This window comes from Drosophila serrata, unplaced genomic scaffold, assembly GCF_035046125.1.
Source record: "Drosophila serrata isolate PLE 108 unplaced genomic scaffold, ASM3504612v1 contig_47, whole genome shotgun sequence".
In the NCBI taxonomy this organism is placed as follows: domain Eukaryota; kingdom Metazoa; phylum Arthropoda; class Insecta; order Diptera; family Drosophilidae; genus Drosophila; species Drosophila serrata.
In genome coordinates, this window is record NW_028256945.1 from 328421 (window position 1) to 349723 (window position 21303).

At 47.8% G+C, this 21303-nt stretch overlaps 1 protein-coding gene across 6 annotated transcripts in view; it reads left to right on the forward strand.

The window, feature by feature from the left end:
- LOC147644971 (putative guanine nucleotide exchange factor MCF2L2) overlaps positions 1 to 21303 on the forward strand; it is a 131030-nt gene that overhangs the window by 103105 nt on the left and 6622 nt on the right. For 4 of the 6 annotated variants that reach the window (XM_086836602.1, XM_086836589.1, XM_086836613.1 and 1 more), the window contains 3 exons: positions 6121 to 6241; positions 6305 to 6613; positions 6675 to 6869. In XM_086836602.1, coding sequence (XP_086692728.1) covers positions 6121 to 6241; positions 6305 to 6613; positions 6675 to 6869 — 625 coding nt within the window. Of the gene's footprint in view, positions 1 to 6120; positions 6242 to 6304; positions 6614 to 6674; positions 6870 to 10985; positions 11294 to 21303 lie in introns of those variants that run through there. The other 2 variants (XM_086836595.1, XR_015272519.1) reach the window with 2 other exon arrangements.

The window sequence follows — 21303 nt, forward strand, 5'->3', positions numbered from 1 at the left end:
CGATCATGTAGTCGGTATTAACGTCTGTGTTAATGCCGCTGCTCCTAAGGATCTTGCCGTCCCCGGCGCTGTACTCCCTCCAGCAATTGCTTGCCTTCAGTCTTACTGCGCTGTGTGCTGCAAAGTCCTTCACGAACAGTTCTATCGGCATTATATTCAGGATAGCGTTGAGAGCAGCCGCGGGGCATGAGCGCATTGCACCCACGGCCCCCGCACTCGCTGCCCGTTGTATCCGTGTCAGCTTCGTTCTGTTGTAAGCCCTAGTTAGTCCCGGCCACCATACTAGGGCTCCGTATGTTAGTATTGGCCGTACCACTGCTGTGTAGAGCCATAAAATTATCTTTGGGTGCAGTCCCCATTTGTTCCCAAACATTTTTCCTGCAGGAGTAGAATGCAATGCTTGCTTTCCTTACTCTTTCTGCAATGTTTTCTTTCCATGAGAGCTTTTTATCCAGAATTACTCCTAGAATTATACTTAGCTCGCTCCGCTAGTTTTAGCTCCATGCCGTTTATACTGGGCATGTTGAAGGGTGGAATCTTAGTTCTTCGTGTGAAGAGCATAAGCTCCGTTTTAGTGGGGTTGATACCTAGTCCGCAGGTTTTTGCCCATTTATTTAATCGACCAAGCGCACCCGTCATTATTTCGCTAATAACGTCAGGGTATGGTCCCGATACTAGCAGTACTACGTCGTCTGCGTATGCAACTGCTTTGACTCCACCCGTATTGAGATCTGTCAATATGGCGTTCATATTTGTGAGCCAGAGTAGGGGCGATAATACCCCGCCCTGAGGTGTGCCTCTCTTCACAGTCCGCGTGAGGTGAGTGCCACTCAGTTCGGCTGTGATCGTCCTGCTCTTTAGCATGACCCCGATCCACTCTCTGATGCCTCTCTCAATACCTAACAAGTTGAGGGAGCCCAGGATAGAGTCGGGGTTCACGTTATTGAACGCGCCTTCGATGTCTAGGAAGGCTGCCATTGTGTATTGCTTGTGTTGTAATGTCTTCTCGACATGATGTACAACTACGTGTAGCGCTGTTTCCGTTGATTTTCCTTTGCGGTACGCATGCTGCGCATCCGAGAGTTGATGTCCCTCTAGATACTCTCGGATGTGGACGTCCAGGAGTCTCTCCAGTGTCTTCAGGGCGAAGAATGTGAGACTTATCGGTCTATAATCCTTTGCTAGGATATGCCCCCTTCTGCCCAGTTTCGGTATAAAAATGACTTTAGCCTCTCTCCACAGCAGTGGGATGTGCGTAAATCTTAAACAAGCTTCGTAAATGGCTTTTAGCCATTTGCAAATGCTATTCTTGGCTGATTGTAGCATTGCCGGAATGAAGCCGTCTGGGCCCGGGCTTTTATACTTATCGAAAGAATCTATTGCCCACTGAATTCTCTCAATGGTGATGATGTCTTTCGTAGGTGTGTCAATTTGAGAGTTCGTTCCCTCTTCGGGTTCCGAGCTCACTCTTAGGCTTCCTGGTGTGAAGTTAAGTGGGTGTCAACTAGTAGCTCTTTTGAAGCCTCAATTGTCATCGTAGCAGAGCCGTCTGCTCTGTTGATCAGTGTAGGGCTTATGTGCCCTTTGGCGAGAATTTTGCTTACTCTCGCCGTATCCTTAATGCCTTCTAGTGACTCGCAGTAGTTTTGCCAGAACTCTTTCTTGGCCTTGTATACTGCCTTCTTGTAAATTTTTTGTGGTTCTTTGTATGTTCCCTAATCCCGGGTTACATAGTAGCTGTTGTTGAAGGAGTTTCTCGCGCTCTTTCTGAGCTCGCTTAATTCCTTTGTCCACCACGGTGGGTATTGCTTCTTCGAGAATGTTAGCTTACAAGTCTCTTTGAAGGCGTTGTTCAGAATATTAGTTAATTAGTCAACCTCCTTGTCGAGTGCCTTTGCAGTGGATATAGTCTTGATCCTCCTGCCGTTTACTTTAGATCGGACAATTTCGCTGAAATTGTTCTAATCAGTCTTACGGGGGTTCCCTCTTGGCACCTGTTTCTTAACTGGTGTCGTTATTTCAAAGAAAATGTACCTATGGTCTGAGAAGAAGTGTTCTGTCGATACCCTCCAGTTCTTGACCCTGTAATTGTTCTGCTCTATATGTAATGTGAGGTCTAACACCTCTTCCCAACCTTGAAAATTTTCCGTGCTCGGAAAGATGAAGGTCGGAGTATTACCCTTATTACATATTGTTACGTTTCTACAAATAATAATGTCAAAGAGGTGAGTCACTCCTCTTTCGTTAGTCTCCGAACTCCCCCAGAGCGTGTGCCTCACGTTCGCATCACATCCGAGCACCAGGGTCGTCTTCGTCACTTCCGCCCATTGCAGCAGCTTGACTACCGGCTCAGGCGGGGCCAGCTCGTCATGGGCCATGTACGCCGATGTTATGGTGACTCCGCTCCCATCCGCCGCCACGAATCTGGCCACTGCTAGGTCAGGTGTGCTGAGATTGGGACAGAGAAAAGCATTAAAGTGATTCGACCTACCATTCGAGTTTGTGCACAGTAGTGTGTATCCTTGGATTCTCAGTCCAGCGATTTGCCCGTCCCTGGTCCAAAGCTCCTGTATCAGACCGATGTCGATATCCCTCTTCCTTAGAAGGATCGTGAGATTAGCTGAAGCGTGCGAGCTGCGCTTCAGGTTAATCTGCACGATTCTAGACATCGATGTTTGGTAACCAGATGCGAGCTCTGGGTCTCCTTGGGATCTCCCTGGCGTGTCGCCATGTGTCGCTGATCTTTGCCACACACTCCGCCAGGAAGCTACGGGAGAATTCGTCTTCGCACCTGATGAGTCGAAGGAGGGGATGGGGCCGGTCGGCATGTTAACCAACCTGTCGGTCACCATGTCGGCCAATTTGGCCTCGATCTCCTCCCACTTCTCCGACAACAGGCGACCGTCGTCATGGAGCTCGTGCACCAGTGCCATAGCCAGACTGTCTCTGGCCACCTCGCTAAATTTCTTTGCCTGGCTACAAAGTTAGTCGCACATGGGTTGCCCTGTGGGTCCTTCGCTCTCTTAGGTGCGCTTTCGATCACTTCCTGTGAGCGAATTCGCTTTGCCTTCGAGGGCTGGAACGCGGCCGGGTTTGCCGCTTTGTACTGCTCATATTCCGCGATCTCCGCAAGGAATTTGGCCTTGTCCTCGGCATCCCGAGGGTCAGTTTTGCCCTGAGCCTCGTTCTTGGCTATCTTGCCGAGAACGAAGCGGGCTCTGTTGACCCTCGCTCGCCTCTGATGGTGAGACATTTTCTCTATCTCTGAGGTGGTGCTCAGCTGAGCCCCACCTGTGTGTTTCGATTGGGGAGTGCTACTCGCCCTCCCCTCGGATTGCGACTCTTCTTCGTCGGTCTCCGATACAATGTGAGATGCAGCGACCAGTCTCGGCTTCTGCATCTCCTCCTCGTCCTTCGTTGACAGTTTTTGGGGTTTATCCTCTCCCAGGAGTTCCGAAGCTCGGTTTGTTTTATTCATCTCGATTCATGAACGCCCGCTTTGCTCGACCTGGAAAGCGCAGCGGGCCAGAGGGGGTTTGGGGCTTTGAAGAAGGTCGACCGCAGCTTTGCCCCAAAACTGCGGCAAGGCCACTTACGACCCAGGGTTGCCTGGCCCTGGGAAGGCTCCGTGCAGACACAGCTGGATGAACCCCTCAGCTGCGAACCTGGAAGTCAGTGTGCACGGGTCGCATCACACACCTTACTTGAAGGGAGGCTGATTAAAGACTGCCTAAGTCCGCCCGACTACAATTAGTCAGCATCCCCGATCGAGCCTTGACTGGGGACCTGCTCCCAGCCGCCCTCGCATGGAGAGTATAGTCGCACTACGGATGGTGTACACAGTTACGGCAGATGACACAGTCATCCGTTGATCTCCCTGTGCACCCTATCGGCTGACGGCCCAATAAACATAACTAAGACCATGTTTATGTTTAAGAACTTATTGAATGAAGCGAAATATTTTCCTGATGTAATCCAAATAGATTACTTATTTGAAAAACTAAAAAGGGAAATAAATGGTTTGAGAATAATCAAGAGAACCAAACGAGATCTGGTAAATATTGTAGGAACAGCGTACAAATATTTATTCGGTACACTAGATCAGGATGACAGAGATGGGTTAGAAAGCAAAACCAATAACTTATCAAAAAATTCCGTTCAGAATCACGATTCGAATATGATTATTGATGTGATTAACAGCGGGATAGATATCATCAACAAATTCAAAATTGAAAAGGAAAAATACCAACAGGTAGCAGTACTTATTTTCATTTTACAACAATTCACTGAGTATATTGAAGATATAGAAATGGGTATGCAACTCACGGGACAGGGAATTTTTAATCCGAAATTACTTAAACGTGATTATTTGAAACAAGTTAATTCCGAGAAAATTCGAATGATGAAAACATCCACTTGGGTTAAAATTTTAATTATTTCCCATGTTCCTAACGAGATAATGAAAGTCCCAATATTCAATATAGTCCCATATCCTGACGAGTCCAATTACATCCTTAGCGAATCTGTATTCGATAAATTTTATATTTACGGAGATAAGGTCTATAACACACATACAGGTAAACCAATTTTCGATAAATGTTTAATAGGAATTATTAAACAAGAACCTACTGAATGTAAATACAGCAAAACACGCAAAGATTTCCAAATCAATTATGTAGAACAAAACATATTAGTCACCTGGAAAATTCCAGAATTGTTAATCAAAATTGTTTCTATACAAGGAAACAACATTATTAAAATAAAGAATTGTACTATGCAAATAAATGAATTCATAATTTCAAAACACTTTGCGGATTTTACACAGTCAATTTATATTGTTAACAACAAAACCAAAATTGAACCTTTGGCATACATTCAAACAAAAGATATTATTGAGTCCCATGTAAAATATTACAGCATGTTTCAAATCATATGTTTTATATTTTTTGTCATTACAATCCTAAGTTTAATATTGTATGTCACCTATAAATTTAAGAATATATCTAAGAAACTCATTGTTAAATATAAGAAAACACAAGAAGAACAACCGATCCCGGAACAAGTTGTAAATGATCAGATCATACCGGAAAGTAACATCATGATTTATCCCTCATTATCTGCCTGAGGACAGGCCAAATTCAAAGGTTGGGGGGGGGGGGGGGGCCATAGTCCCATAGACGCACGGTGCACATTATTCCACACCGTCCCATATCACTTCAGTTAGCACATGCTATTTTAAAAGAGCACTTGTATCCAAGAGCGAATGCACTTGAATCCAAGAGAAATTAAAGAATCCATTAAGCTCTCTCAGAATCTTTCCAAATCCACAAAAGCTTGAAACCGAGGCTTGAACGTCAGCCATCTAGTTCAATAAGTTGAGTTCTGTTTGAGACACGAAATTATTCGGTCGGTGTTCTTCACATAAAAATATCTTGTAATAAATTCGGTTTAAATAAAATGAAATATTTTTTTAAACTTACGAATAACCAAGTATTTAATTATATATTTTGTATTATTCTATAATTTTGCTTATAATTTTATAAGGTCCGACTACTATATCACATAGCTGCCATTAGAACGATCGAGATATTAATACAATTTTAACTTTTCATATTTCAACAGATTTTCATCGATTTTGAGATATTGCCCTTTTATATTATTCTACAATTTTGGTTTTAATTTTATGAAAATCGGGTTACTATATAATATAGCTGCCATACAACCGTTCGTTAAATATAGATGAAAATGCAAAACTGTGAATGTCAAACTGTAAATATATTATGTATAAGCACTAAGCAAGAAATACATAGAGAAGTCAAACAGTACAAAAAAGTACTATCACAAAAACGGCTGAGCCTGGAACCCCAGAGCACCCGAACGAAATGCATGTATACATCGGATGTAAGAACGTTCTGAGTTTTTGTTCGGCTTTGGTATTACTAAGAAATGTTTAACATCTGGTTTTTATATTCCAAATGACAATCAAAATAAACTTTTTTTTTCTGGTCTGGAGATCCAAATACACTATAAGCTGAATGTAATCCCTTGAAATATTTATATACCTATGTATGTAATATTTTTAATGCTGTTTTAACATGGTGATTTTCAATTTTACCTTAGACTTCTCGTCCAACTAGAGGAAACAGAAAGACGTTTTGACGATTATTGGCAGGCACACTGGGATTCTCTGGAGAAATGTTTGCATCTACGGATGTTCGAGCGAGATTTCCATGAAATACAGGTATTAGTTCAATACCAAAGAAATAATATTTTAAAATCTAAATAAATGATTTTACGATTAAAGAACATATTTGACGAACATATTAAGTTAATATCTGAGATGACAGAGATTGGAGAGAGTACCGAACGTGCTTTGGAACTTTTAGAAACAACAAATGGTCTTTATAAAGTTTTTCAAGATGACACACAGAGGACAAATAAAGTGTTACTGCTGGGACAAACTCTAATTAAATCACAAGAAACTTACCCTTGGATAGTTGTTCAACCAATGTGCGACGAATTAATTCGTGTTCGCGACCTAATCGAATTGCGTCTTAGCAAAAGGTTAGATACTTTAGGGAAGAATAATGAATTAATGGAAAGAGTGGAGAGCGTAAGTAGTCTTACTATACATACATTCGATCAACATACGTAAGTCGCGACGTTCGTTTTAGGCTAACCAGTGGTGTGCCAATGGTGTAGAGCTTTTAGCATCCCAAAATATGGAAAAGAGCTCAGCATCTACGGATCTGGCCGAGCTGCTGGATTTCATTGCTTCTGCATCAGACTTTAAATTATCAAGCCCAAGTGAATTCAAACAAATTTTTTTAGAAAGCACAACACCAGAAACTAAGGCTTTAGTATTACAGGTAAGTAAACATATAATGCAAAATATTCGAGTATATCCCCACTTTGAATAACATACACATTAATGTGAGTATTTTTTAACACAGAAAATATTTTTATACATTCACAAAAATTCGTATTACTACAAAAATTACATACACTGTGGGGAATCTTGTCTCTTCAATAAGTTACAAATATCCGCTGTAATTTAATTAATAAGGTAGGCTTTACATTGGTTGATTAGACCAATCGGACATTTTGCCGATTTTGTAGTCTAATCAGTTTAACCAAAGAGTATACAGAGTGAAAGATTCTTAACGCCATACGATTTTTTTGCACTCGATTTTTTCGTGCTGGCTTTTGAACTGGCTCAAGGCTCTCTCACATTTCGTTCAAAAACCAGCGAGAGAGCGCTCTAGAGCCAGCCAGACTCTAGAGTCTAGAACCAGCAGCTCTCTCACGCATACAGCGTTGTTTTCGTGCTGGCTCTAGAGCCACCTTGCAGTACCGAATGTCATCAATAGGCCACTGTCATCAACAGTCATCAACAGTCATTGACTGCGACGTCTACCGAGGCGACGCTCTGCCGATTGCGACTTCTACCGAGTCGACGCTCTACAGTTACGACGGTAGTCTAGACGGCATTCGTGATGATGATGATTGATTGATTAATGAGTTTTGATGATATTTTCAATGATTCATAGATTAATTGTTGATGTATTTGTTGAAGATTTGTTGATTAATTGTTGATGAATTGTTGTTGATGACAGCCAAGGACATGCCCATGTTAAATTCATCGACAGTTTGTATGGCCGTTCATCGATGAATCATCAATAACACCGCCTTGACTATTGATGAATCGTTGATTAATTACTGATAACTGGTACTGCTGGGATACATAATTGAGATCTCGCCCCCCTCTCTACCTAACAAGCGGTCAGCAGCCCAAAATATAAAATTTAAATTTATCGTCGTTGCTCTTGCGAACATAAGCTTACACATACGCACCTGCTTCCCTGCAGTACCACAGGCCCTTAATCGATGAAATATCAACAACACCGCCTTGACTGTTGATGAATCGTTGATTAATTACTGATGAATTACTTACTGATGATGCGGTGCTGCAGGGCGTTTATAAGCAAGGCTATGTATTTGTATAAAATCGGAAGATTCGACCACATTTTGGAACACGCAAACACCATCATACATAGGTATGCCTATACTATTCTGGATTAAACTTAGGATATTAATTAAACTTCATAAAGTTATAATGAAGCACGAACTGCAATACCTGTATGACACGATTTACTTTTATATCTCGAAAAACCAAAAATATTAAAAACATTAGAAATTGACTTGCAAGTTTAGATAACCACTTTTTAGTGTACTCTGTTGAGCTTTTGAATCAATTACCAAATAAAATTTAAAAATTAAAAAAAAGCGCGCCACAATTTAAAATTCAAATCAAAAAGTATCTGACTCAAAAATGTTCAGCATAAGTTAGAAAATCTGTTATTATGTTAATTTTAATTCTATATAAAAATAAGAGAAGAAATATAAGTTTTAAGCTTGTCGCACAACACCAAAGCAATTCTGGTGGGTTAAATCTACAATATTTGTGGGTTGAATTACAGTAAAGTTGCAGTCAATGTATTTTGTTGTTGGATTTATGACTGCACGAAAATGTGGCAACAGTCAATTTTTGTCAAGTACCAGATGCTACAGTTTTTTGTTGTTGGCTTTGCGAACTGCAAAAAACTGTCAGCTGCAGTCGAATTGCTGTAGGTTTTACGTATTTAGTGTTCATGTTTGGTCTGGTACATATATTTTTGTACTCCCAATCGGAGTATCAAATAAACTACTTTCAAGATCCATAATAATATTTATTTTAAACATTTTGATAATTATTTTATTAAAATCCAGAAACTTCTCAGCCTACTATTTGGTATTTTTTTTAAGGATTAATTTAAACAACGATTTAAAGCACACTTACATATCAATACCGCGTTTTTTTGTGTGTCCGACCCGAGAGTAAAAAAGTTATTAAAAAGTATTAAAATGGATGTGAAAATTGTATACATATACAAAAAATATGAGTGATATGAATGACGATAAAGATCTGGAATGGCTTTTAACCGAGTGGGGTTTTCTGGACTTATTGCCCTCTTTTCTTGGTAAGCATGAAATTGTCGAATTCTAAATAATAAGAAGAACAATTTGCTTATATGATTGTACAAGTACGTTAATCTCAATAAGAAAAGGTTATTAAAAGTTATACCAAGTACGTATGTTTATAAATATATATACATATATATATATATTTGCATTTATTTACATATATATGTACATGCTTATATATCTGCCCAGGGTGTTAGGCCCGGAATACCGACCGACAATGGCACGGCAGATAACCAATCTGCCTTGCCAAAAGTCCTTAAAGCAGTTCCACCGACGAGACATATTTTTGTTTCGCGGCACTCCCCTGATCAAACAGCGAAAGACGTTCTCGCCTTTATACAAGGCAACACCAGAGGTGATAATATTAAGATTAAGGTGGAAAAGTTAAAATTTTCTTACGCTAGGCATATTTAATCTTTCAAAATAAACGTCCCTAACGAGCTCTTTAACACTATTTGTTCTCCCAACTTCTGGCCAGAGTACGTTGTTGTTAAGGAGTTCGAAGCGAAGAAAAAGAAAAAACGGCCTGTAGGAAGAACTCTTACCGGGCCTGATCATACCACTGCGCCTTTTACGTCTTCCAATCCCGACCCAAAAAACTAACACACTCGTTAGGTATTTCTTATCAGAATGCAAGAGGCTTACGTAGTAAGCTTCCTAACTTGTATTCTGATAGCCTTTCGTTTGCATCTCAGGTTATTGTGCTCACAGAAACCTGGTTAAAGCCGGAGATTCTGAGCTTCGAAGTTTTTCAGTTCCCAGTTCTCACAGGACCCAGAACAGTTTTATAATTTTGTTAACACTAAACGTAAGCATAAAACAAATCTTTCCTCGCTTTCATTTGAAAATACTACCGCAAATAATGATCAGGCAATAGCAGGCAATTATTCCTACGACATACCCAAATCAAACTTAATTTTCTGTTCTAGCCTAAACGAAAGTTCTCTTCTTTTAGATCTTCATCGTGTCAAGCCAGTTTATTCCCAGGTCCCGACCGAATTCCTGGCTGTGTGCTCAGGTATTGTGCCGACGCACTGTGATATCCCCTTCTGAAATTGTTTACCTCATCCTTGGTAACCACCCACATTTCCATTATTTGGAAGGAATCGTTTTTTATTCCTCTCCACAAAAAAGGTAGCAAATTGGATGCCAGAGGAATCTCTAAGTTGTCGGTCATCCCTAAACTATTTGAAAACATGATCACCCCTCACTTGTAGCATGTCAACATGGTTTTATTAAGCGAAGATCAACAACAACAAATATTTTGGAGCTCTCTTCCTATATTATAGAAGGCTTCCATAATAATTTTCAGACAGATGTAATCTATACTGATTTGAATAAAACATTTAACTCTGTTAACCATCTTCTCCTCGTAAGAAAACTCGATTTAATGGGTTTTCCAAAAGATCTTCTTAATTGAATCTCAAGTTATCTGAATTACAGGACGCAAATGGTCCTCTTTAAGAATAATTTATCTTATGTTCTAAGGGTTACATCTGGCGTCCCGCAGGGAAGCCATTTGGGACCCTTCTTGTTTACATCATTTATAAATGACCTGCCCAAAGTCTTGACTAACTCCAGAGTGGCTATGTACGCTGACGACGTACAAACAGATCTCAATAATTTTCAAACTTGGTGCTAATTTATTAAACTTAAACGGCTCGAAATGCATGGAAATGACATTCTCTTGTGTCGTTCCTAAGCTTGCTACTTACACGCTGAACTGCTGTTTGGAAAGAATAAATTCAGTTGATGATTTCGGCGTCCGCATTGACCCAAAACTTGACTTTATTGATCATATTTTGCAGTCGGCAGAGCGTCGACTCGGTAGAAGTCGCAGTCGGCGCATTGATGACATGTTGATGACAAGGGCCTATTGATGACACGCGGTACTGCAGGGTTATTACAACATCTAAATTCTTTTTCTATGTTATACAAATTCTAATAATATATTTAAAAAGCGTTTATTTGTAGGATGCGATGTTTATACTGCCTTGCTGCTGCTTCACGTTTTGCTCCGCTCGAACCGATCATTTTTCCCGAAGAAATTTTTAAAAGCCCATGTACATAATATAGGAAAGATAAATGTATATAAGGCTAAAATATTGTAACGAAAACCGCTAGATTAGAATAATCCGCGATATTTGTAACCGTTGGCAACGCGAGAAACCGCGAAATCCCTTATAGGCGCAATTATGAGAGCTTTTGACAGCCAGGATGCCTGGTCTCTCTAAGCGCTCTCGATTTCCTTCTCTTCTTCTTACGGACGTGTCCGGAAAAGCACGCGTCTCTGATCACCAATAAAGAAAAGCTAAGTAATAACCACCTTTCCACATGGGGCCAAGTGTAGATTTGGACGAGTGAGTGGGTCAGACCGGGTTCTAGGCAGCCACACCTAATAAAAAGTTCCGCTCGGCTTTCCGTAATGAACTCTGCCTGTGGCCAACAACAACCACGACAGAAATTCGTTACATTGGTGCCAGATGTGGGATCACTAGGGTTTGCGAAAACCCTGACCTATGAAAATGCCTAAGAATTCCGCTCGCCACCGACGTCAGGCCTCACCCGAAGGTCGTAAACAGGTAGAGCTGCGAGAAAGAGTCGAAGCGATGGACGCCGTGGACAGAGCCGGCGACCGCTCGTTCCGGCAAATGGAGCAAAAAGTGGACGCGTTGGATCAGTCGCTCCACCTTAAACTGGAGCAGAAGTTCGAGCAAATGTAGGCGACTTTTTAGAGGACAATGTTGGATGACCGTTCTGGAAGCAACGGCGGCCAGCCGTCGTGACAGCATGCCGCCAGCCGGGAACGATCGCCATTTCGCGAGTACCCCGCGCGTAGGTGAGCCATCGAACGTGGACTCCGGACAGTCGCGGCAGGTGTTTCATCGAGGGATGGATACCGGGCCAGGTGCAGCACCAATCTCTGCGCCGCCTACAGCGTGCGACCTAACCTCACATTGGGGAATTTTGGAGGTGTCGGACGCAGAACTACCGCCCACCTTCGACGGCACCCGTCCCTGGCCGGAATTTCAGCGCCTTTTAGACGACATGGCCGAGGAATACCACTGGTCAGAGAGGAAGAGGTGCCGGAAGCTGTATACAAGCCTTCGAGGGCGCGCCCAGCGCTTTCACGCCACCCTCTCATAAGCCACACTCCGCTCGTATGACGCCGTAACCGCCGCTATGCGCGAATATTTAGCATGCCGGCTACCACGCCTTTCATAATCGGATGCAAGGACCACGAGAGTCCTTCTAGGACTTCGCAATGGAGCAGGGGCGCTCGGGCAGATGCGTCCTGGGCGAGTTACCGCCCGTGACTAACATCATCATAGTGCAACGCTTCATCGATGGGATCCGGGAGACTGGATACCAGGTCCCTATCATCAGCAGCAATCCGCGATCGCTGACCGAGGCTCTGGACATGGCCTGCCGCATCAAAGCACAATGTCGACGACGCCCAGCAGCCGCCGTGATGACTGTCGCCGCCGTGCCTGCAGTCGGCCCGCACAAAAACGAAATGGCCGGCCCAGGCTCCTCCCGGAGTCCCGTGTCGTCCTCGGGAAACTAACTGCCGTCAACTTCTCGGGGCGGAGGTTGCCATCCCACCCCGAAAGCCCCAGCGAATATCCGCTCCCCACGTCTCCTACCCCTCTTCATGCACGGAATACTGGACCGGACTCCCACCTCTGCGACCCTTCGCCGCACCTCATTGCGCCGCCGCCGCCGCCCAATGAGCAACCTGGCGCCCGCCACAGCCTTCCTCCTAAGAGAGTCGAAGCCGGCCTGGCCCCTGCTTTCGTTGCCGCCGCCCAAGAGTGCCGCCCATCCAGAGCAAGAATGTCGCAGCACCGCCAGAAGTTGTCACCACGGGCCTCCCTGAGGCGCAGGCCGCCCGTTCACAGTTATCGCAGGAGCCGGCGCCAGGCGAGATCGCCTACCGCCCGCCGTTCTGCCTTTCAAAGGAAGTACCCGGACACGGTACTTCCCTTCGTACACGGAACCCTGGAACGGATTCCTACCTCTGCGACCCTTCGACGCACCTCATTGCGCCGCTGCCGCCGCCCAATGAGCAACCTGGCGCCCGCCACAGCCTTCCTCCTAAGGGAGTCGAAGCCGGCCTGGCCCCCTTGCTCTCGCCGCCGCCGCTCAAAGATAGTTTTGCCCCGTCTCAGGGCGTAGAATCTGCCGCAATCCAAAATACCGCCACGCTGCGCCGACCAAGAGAGTCGTTCAAGAACTGTCCCAACGGGCCCCCCCTCAGAGGAGGCGCAGGCCGCCCGTTCACAGTTGTCGCAGGAGCCGGCGCCAGGCGAGATCGCTTACCGACCGCCGTTCTGCCCAAGGACTTCGATCCGAACTACGGCCGCCGCCGAGTACTATGGAACAGTATCTCCGCCGCCAGCCGAGGAAGAGGATTCGGACCTGACCCATGTGGACTCCATCTTGAGCCGTTTGTTTGCCGAACGCCCACCTGAAGAACCACCACCCACCCCCTTAACTGCGGGGAACCAGAGGAAACCTGGAAATCCTGACCCTGAGCTTCGCGGGATCCAGCCAGTCAAGCTAGTGCCGCTAGTGGCCCACATTTACATTGTTTGATGTTTTTACAGATCGTCGACACCGGTGCCGCTGTCTCCTTACTAAATGGTAGCGTTCTACCAGAACGACTGCCAAGCACACCGTGCCGAGTGACTCTTCAAGGACCCTCGGCAGAGCAATTCGTGGCCACCGCTCGAGTCAACGCCAGACTGGAAATTGCCGGAAGGCCGGTCACCCACGAATTCCTACTGGTGGAGGGCAGCACTCCTAGCCTCTTGGGTATGGACTTTCTGCGCCATGAGGCCACCGTGGATCTAAAGGATCTTCAGTTACGACTCCCGTGGGGATCTCTGCCGCTATATGCCCCGGATACCCAGCATCGAAATTTGCTTTATTCGACTGCACCCACCAGTATCCCGCCACATAGCGACACCCACGTAGCAGTGCGATGCAGGTCGGAAAAACTGCTTCCTCTGGCTTTGCTGGAACGTGGGAGAAGTTCTCAACTGCCACCCCATGTTCTACTAGGCAGCACTTTGGTGGACACCTCCAACGACACCAACACCCTGCACCTAGTGAACCTTAGCGCACAAGAATACCTGCTACCCGCGCAGATGATAGTGGGACAGGTGGAGCCCGTGGAACCCATGCCCACCTCGATCCCAGAAGTAGACGGGGCCGGAGCATCCTCCCACGCAGAGGTGCCCCCGGATTTGCCGGCCCACCTTCACCCAAAATGGACGGCACTGATCGGCCGCTTCCCTCGGGTGTTTGCCAGAAACGACGATGATTCAGGACATACCGATTTAACACGGCATGTCATAGACACGGGTCAATCTCGACCCATTAAACAACCAGTGCGTCGCATAGCGATGGCAAGAAAGGACGAGGTAGAGCAGCTCGTCGCCGATATGAAGACTAGAGGCATAATTCGGCCGTCCACCAGCCCATGGGCCTCGCCGGTTGTCCTAGTAAAGAAAAAGGACGGTTCCACAAGGTTCTGTCTGGATTATCGACGTCTGAACGACATCACCGTCAAGGATTCATACCCCCCACCGAGAATGGACAACATCTTAGACACTATGCACGGAGCCTGCTGGTTTTCTACCATGGACCTCCAGAGCGGCTACTGGCAGGTGGAGATGGACAAGGAATCTAGACCTAAGACCGCTTTTACCTGTGACGGTGGTCTGTTCGAATTCAACGTAATGCCGTTTGGCTTAACCAACGCGCCAGCCACCTTTAAACGATTGATGGACGGATTGTTCTCCGGTTCTACAAGGAAATTCACCCTGGTGTACCTCGACGACATCATCGTACATTCTCGTACCGCCGAGCAACACCTGGACCACTTGCAGCAAGTCTTCGATAGATTGCAGAGCGTAGGGCTGAAGCTGAGCCCCAACATGTGTCATTTCTTTCGGACCGAGGTCACTTTGTCAGCCGCAAGGGCATAAGAGCGTGACCTGAGAAGGTTCGAGAAGTCGCCGAGTGGCCACCACCTCGAAACAAAAAGGAATTGCGTTCCTTTGTGGGGCTACGTTCTTATTATCGGAAGTTTATTCCGGACTTCGCCACAATTGCGCGCCCTTTACACGACCTAACGGAACCTAAGCGCTCCTTCACATGATCAACAGCTGCTCAAGGCGCCTTCGAGGCGCTTAAAATCAAACCAACCACGCCCCCGGTGCTAACGTTTCCCGCTCCCGATGGGATATTCATTGTGGATGCCGACGCGTCAAACCACGGTGCCGGGGCGGTGCTCGGTCAAAGGCAAGACGGCCAGGATCGTGTATTGGAGTATTACAGGAAGTCGTTTAGCGCTGCGGAGCGCAACTACTGTGTAACTAGACGAGAACTGCTAGCCGTTGTTTTGGCTACGAAGCATTTCCACCACTACCTATATGGCCGGAAATTCCTACTGCGCACGGATCACTCGTGTCTCCGATGGCTGTTTAACTTCCGGGAGCCTGAAGGACAACTAGCTCGATGGATTGAAAGACTCCAACAGTACGACATGGACATCCAGCACCGCAGCGGAAAGCAACATGGAAATGCCGACGCCTTGTCTCGTCGACCCTGCGGTGACTGCCGCGTATGTACCAGGGCCGAGCAAAACGATGGTCACGAGATCCTCTTTCTGCAGACTCAACCCATCGACATCGCTCACCCCACTCTTGCCTTGATTTTGCAATAGGTAGAGAAGGGAGAGCGACCAGCAAAACCTGCAACATGGAGTGAAAGCCCCGAAGTAAAAGCTTATTGGCATTTGTTCGAACAGCTCTTCATGGATAAAGGCCTGTTGATGATTACTACCAAAACAGCCGACCCAGCTCTGGTAGTTCCTCGCTCTCTTCAGGAAGGAGCCATTCGTAGCGCCCATAACTCCACGACCGGTGGACATTTTGGCATCAAGAAGACAGTTGCCAAGCTGAAGAAACGCTACTTTTGGATTGGACAAACAGCCGACGTAGCCATTTGGTGCGCCCGCTGTACGGAATGCAATGCCAGAAGAGGACCTACTCGTCGAACGGTAGGCCAACTGCAACCCAAAGTTCTAGGCGCTCCATTCGAGCGACTTGCAATCGACATACTGGGTCCGCTGCCCACTACAGCACTAGGAAACCGCTACATCGCCGTAGTGATGTGCTACTTCACCAAATGGCCGGAATGCATAGCGCTGCCTAATCAAACGGCTGAAACGGTAGCCCGAGCGCTAGTGCAAGAAGTCTTTTGCCGATTTGGTGTCCCCTTTATCCTTCACTCGGATCAAGGCCGAAACTTTGAGTCAGAAATATTCCAAGCTTGCCTGCGCCTGCTTGATGTGGAAAAGACTCGTACGACGCCGTTGCACCCTCAATCAGACGGAATGGTTGAGAGGTTTAACCGAACTCTCCTGGACTATCTGGCGAAATTCGTTGCCGCAGATCAACGCGATTGGGACCAATTGTTGCCGCTAGCTCTGTGGGCCTATCGATCGGCCCCACATGAGGCGACTGGGTTCTCGCCGTCACTACTGACCCTGGGACGTGAACTCAGGCTACCAGGCGAATTGTTGTATGGGCGACCGTCCCCGAATCCGGAAAGTTACCCAGCATTCGTGGACCAACTGCAGAACCGTCTCCGACAAACGCAGCAGCTCGGACGACGACATTTAATTGCGGCCGCCAACGTCAACAAGTTACGCTATGACCTTCGATCGCACCCAGTGGAGTTCGTCGTTGGAGAAGAAGTATGGCTATACGCTCCTACCCGAAGGGTAGGACGATGCCCTAAGTTGCAGTCGGATTGGATTGGACCCGCCACCGTCATCCGACGTCACTCTGACCTAGTGTACGAGATCCGCTTACCGAGGAAGCGTACCACTAGGACCGTTCATGTCAACCGCCTGTCACCCTATCGGGATCCGAATCCCGAATTACTCGGCCAGGAGGCTCGAGTCTGAGAGGGGGGTAATGTAACGAAAACCGCTAGATTAGAATAATCCGCGATATTTGTAACCGTTGGCAACGCGAGAAACCGCGAAATCCCTTATAGGCGCAATTATGAGAGCTTTTGACAGCCAGGATGCCTGGTCTCTCTAAGCGCTCTCGATTTCCTTCTCTTCTTCTTACGGACGTGTCCGGAAAAGCACGCGTCTCTGATCACCAATAAAGAAAAGCTAAGTAATAACCACCTTTCCACATGGGGCCAAGTGTAGATTTGGACGAGTGAGTGGGTCAGACCGGGTTCTAGGCAGCCACACCTAATAAAAAGTTCCGCTCGGCTTTCCGTAATTAACTCTGACTGTGGCCCAACAACAACCACGACAGAGAAAATTCGTTACATTGGTGCCAGGTGTGGGGTCACTAGGGTTTGCGAAAACCCTGACCTATGAAAATGCCTAAGAATTCAGCTCGCCACCGCCGTCAGGCCTCACCCGAAGGTGGTAAACAGGGAGAGCTGCGAGAAGGAGTCGCAGCGATGGACGCCGTGGACCGAGCCGTCGACCGCTCGTTCCGGCGAATGGAGCAGAAAGTGGACGCGTTGGATCAGTCGCTCCACCTTAAACTGGAGCAGAAGTTTGAGCAAATGTGGGCGACTTTTGAGAGGACTATGCTGGGTGACCGTTCTGGAAGCAACGGCAGCCAGCAGGCCCTCCGTTGTGGTAGCATGCCGTCAGCCGGGGACGATCGACATTCTGCGAGCACCGCGCGCGTAGTCGAGGCATCGAACGTGGACTCCGGACAGGCGCGGCAGGTATTTCATCGAGGGATGGGTACCGGGCCAGGTGCAGCACCAATCTCTGCGCCGCCCACAGCGTGCGACCTAACCTCACATTGGGGAATTTTGGAAGTGTCGGACGCAGAACTACCGCCCACCTTCGACGGCACTCGTCCCTGGCCGGAATTTCAGCGCCTTTTAGATGACATGGCCGAGGAATACCACTGGTCAGAGAGGAAGAGGTGCCGGAAGCTGTATACAAGCCTTCGAGGGCGTGCACAGCGTTTTCACGCCACCCTCCCAGAGGCCACACTCCGCTCGTATGACGCCGTAACCGCCGCCATGCGCGAATATTTCACAGTCGGCAAGCACGCCGGCTATCACGCCTTTCATAATCGGATGCAAGGACCACGAGAGTCATTCGAGGACTTCGCAATGGAGCTGGAGCGTTTAGGCAGATGCGTCCTGGGCGAGTTACCGCCCGCGACTTGCAACAGCATCATAGTACAACGCTTCACCGACGGGATCCGGGAGACCGGATACCAGGTCCCTATCATCAGCAGCAATCCGCGCTCGCTGACCGAGGCTCTGGACATGGCCTGCCGCATCGAAGCACAATGTCGACGACGCCCAGCGGCTGCCGTGATGACTGTCGCCGCCGTGCCTACAGCCGATCACTTCGGTGCATCCCGAGGAGGAAATCGAGGCCCGCACAGAAACGAAATGGCCGGCCCAAGTTCCTCCCGGAATCCCGGTGCCGGGCCAGGCGAGACCGCCTTCCGCCCGCCGTTCTGCCCAAGGACTTCGATCCGAAATACGACCGCTGCCGAGTACTATGGAACAGTATCTCCGCCGCCAGCCGAGGAAGAGGATTCGGACCTGACCCATGTGGACTCCATCTTGAGCCGTTTGTTTGCCGAACGCCCACCTGAAGAACCACCACCCAACCGGAGGAAACCTGGAAATCCTGACCCTGAGCTTCGCGGGATCCAGCCTCCCCCAGTCAAGCTACGTATACGTGTAGTGCCGCTAGTGGCCCACATTTACATTGTTTGATGTTTTTACAGAAGCATCCGGTTCGCCTCATCGTCGACACCGGTGCCGCTGTCTCCTTACCAAATGGTAGCGTTCTACCCGAACGACTGCCGAGCACACCGTGCCGAGTGACTCTTCAAGGACCCTCGGCAGAGTAATTCGTGGCCACCGCTCGAGTCAACGCCAGACTGGAAATTGCCGGAAGGCCGGTCACCCACGAATTCCTACTGGTGGAGGGCAGCACTCCTAGCCTCTTGGGTATGGACTTTCTTCTGCACCATGAGGCCACCGTGGATCTAAAGGATCTTCAGTTACGACTCCCGTGGGGATCTCTGCCGCTATATGCCCCGGATACCCAGCATCGAAATTTGCTTTATTCGACTGCACCCACCAGTATCCCGCCACATAGCGACACCCACGTAGCAGTGCGATGCAGGTCGGAAAAACTGCTTCCTCTGGCTTTGCTGGAACGTGGGAAAAGTTCTCAACTGCCACCCCATGTTCTACTAGGCAGCACTTTGGTGGACACCTCCAACGACACCAACACCCTGCACCTAGTGAACCTTAGCGCACAAGAATACCTGCTACCCGCGCAGATGATAGTGGGACAGGTGGAGCCCGTGGAACCCATGCCCACCTCGATCCCAGAAGTAGACGGGGCCGGAGCATCCTCCCACGCAGAGGTGCCCCCGGATTTGCCGGCCCACCTTCACCCAAAATGGACGGCACTGATCGGCCGCTTCCCTCGGGTGTTTGCCAGAAACGACGATGATTCAGGACATACCGATTTAACACGGCATGTCATAGACACGGGTCAATCTCGACCCATTAAACAACCAGTGCGTCGCATAGCGATGGCAAGAAAGGACGAGGTAGAGCAGCTCGTCGCCGATATGAAGACTAGAGGCATAATTCGGCCGTCCACCAGCCCATGGGCCTCGCCGGTTGTCCTAGTAAAGAAAAAGGACGGTTCCACACGGTTCTGTGTGGATTATCGACGTCTGAACGACATCACCGTCAAAGATTCATACCCCCTACCGAGAATGGACGACATCCTCGCCACTATGCACGGAGCCTGCTGGTTCTCTACCATGGACCTCCAGAGCGGCTACTGGCAAGTGGAGATGGACGAAGACTCTAGACCTAAGACCGCGTTTACGTGTGACGCTGGTCTGTTCGAATTCAACGTAATGCCGTTTGGCTTGACCAACGCGCCAGCCACCTTTGAGAGATTGATGGACGGATTGTTCTCCGGTTCTACAAGGAAATTCACCCTGGTGTACCTCGACGACATCATTGTACATTCTCGTACCGCCGAGCAACACCTGGACCACTTGCAGCAATGACCGAGGTTAACTATCTGGGTCACATTGTCAGCCGCAAGGGCTTAAAAGCGTGCCCAGAGAAGGTTCGAAAAGTCGTCGATTGGCCACCACCTCGAAACAAAAAGGAAGTGCGTTCCTTTGTGGGGCTATGTTCTTATTATCGCGCCCTTTACATGACCTAACGGAAGCTAAGCGCTCCTTCACATGGTCAACAGCCGCTCACGGCGCCTTCGAGGCGCTCAAAATCAAACTAACCACGCCCCCGGTGCTAACGTTTCCCGCTCCCGATGGGATATTCATCGTGGATGCCGACGCGTCAAACCACGGTGCCGGGGCGGTGCTCGGACAACGGCAAGACGGCCAGGAGCGTGTATTGGAGTATTACAGCAAGTCGTTTAGCGCTGCGGAGCGCAACTACTGTGTAACTAGACGAGAGCTGCTAGCCGTTGTTTTGGCTACGAATCATTTCCACCACTACCTATATGGCCGGAGATTCCTACTGCGCACGGATCACTCATGTCTCCGATGGCTGTTTAACTTCCGGGAGCCTGAAGGACAACTAGCTCGATGGATTGAAAGACTCCAACAGTATGACATGGACATCCAGCACCGCAGCGGAAAGCAACATGGAAATGCCGACGCCTTGTCTCGTCGACCCTGCGGTGACTGCCGCGTATGTACCAGGGCCGAGCAAAACGATGGTCACGAGATCCTCTTTCTGCAGACTCAACCACTCGACATCGCTCGCAGCCAGGAAAAGGACCCCACTCTTGGATTGATTTTACAATGGGTAGAGAAGGGAGAGCGTCCAGCAAAACCTGCAACATGGAGTGAAAGCCCCGAAGTAAAAGCGTATTGGCATTTGTTCGAACAGCTCTTCATGGATAAAGGCCTGTTGATGATTACTACCAAAACAGCCGACCCAGCTCTGGTAGTTCCTCGCTCTCTTCAGGAAGGAGCCATTCGTAGCGCCCATAACTCCACGACCGGTGGACATTTTGGCATCAAGAAGACAGTTGCCAAGTTGAAGAAACGCTACTTTTGGATTGGACAAACAGCCGACGTAGCCATTTGGTGCGCCCGCTGTACGGAATGCAATGCCAGAAGAGGACCTACTCGTCGAACGGTAGGCCAACTGCAACCCAAAGTTCTAGGCGCTCCATTCGAGCGACTTGCA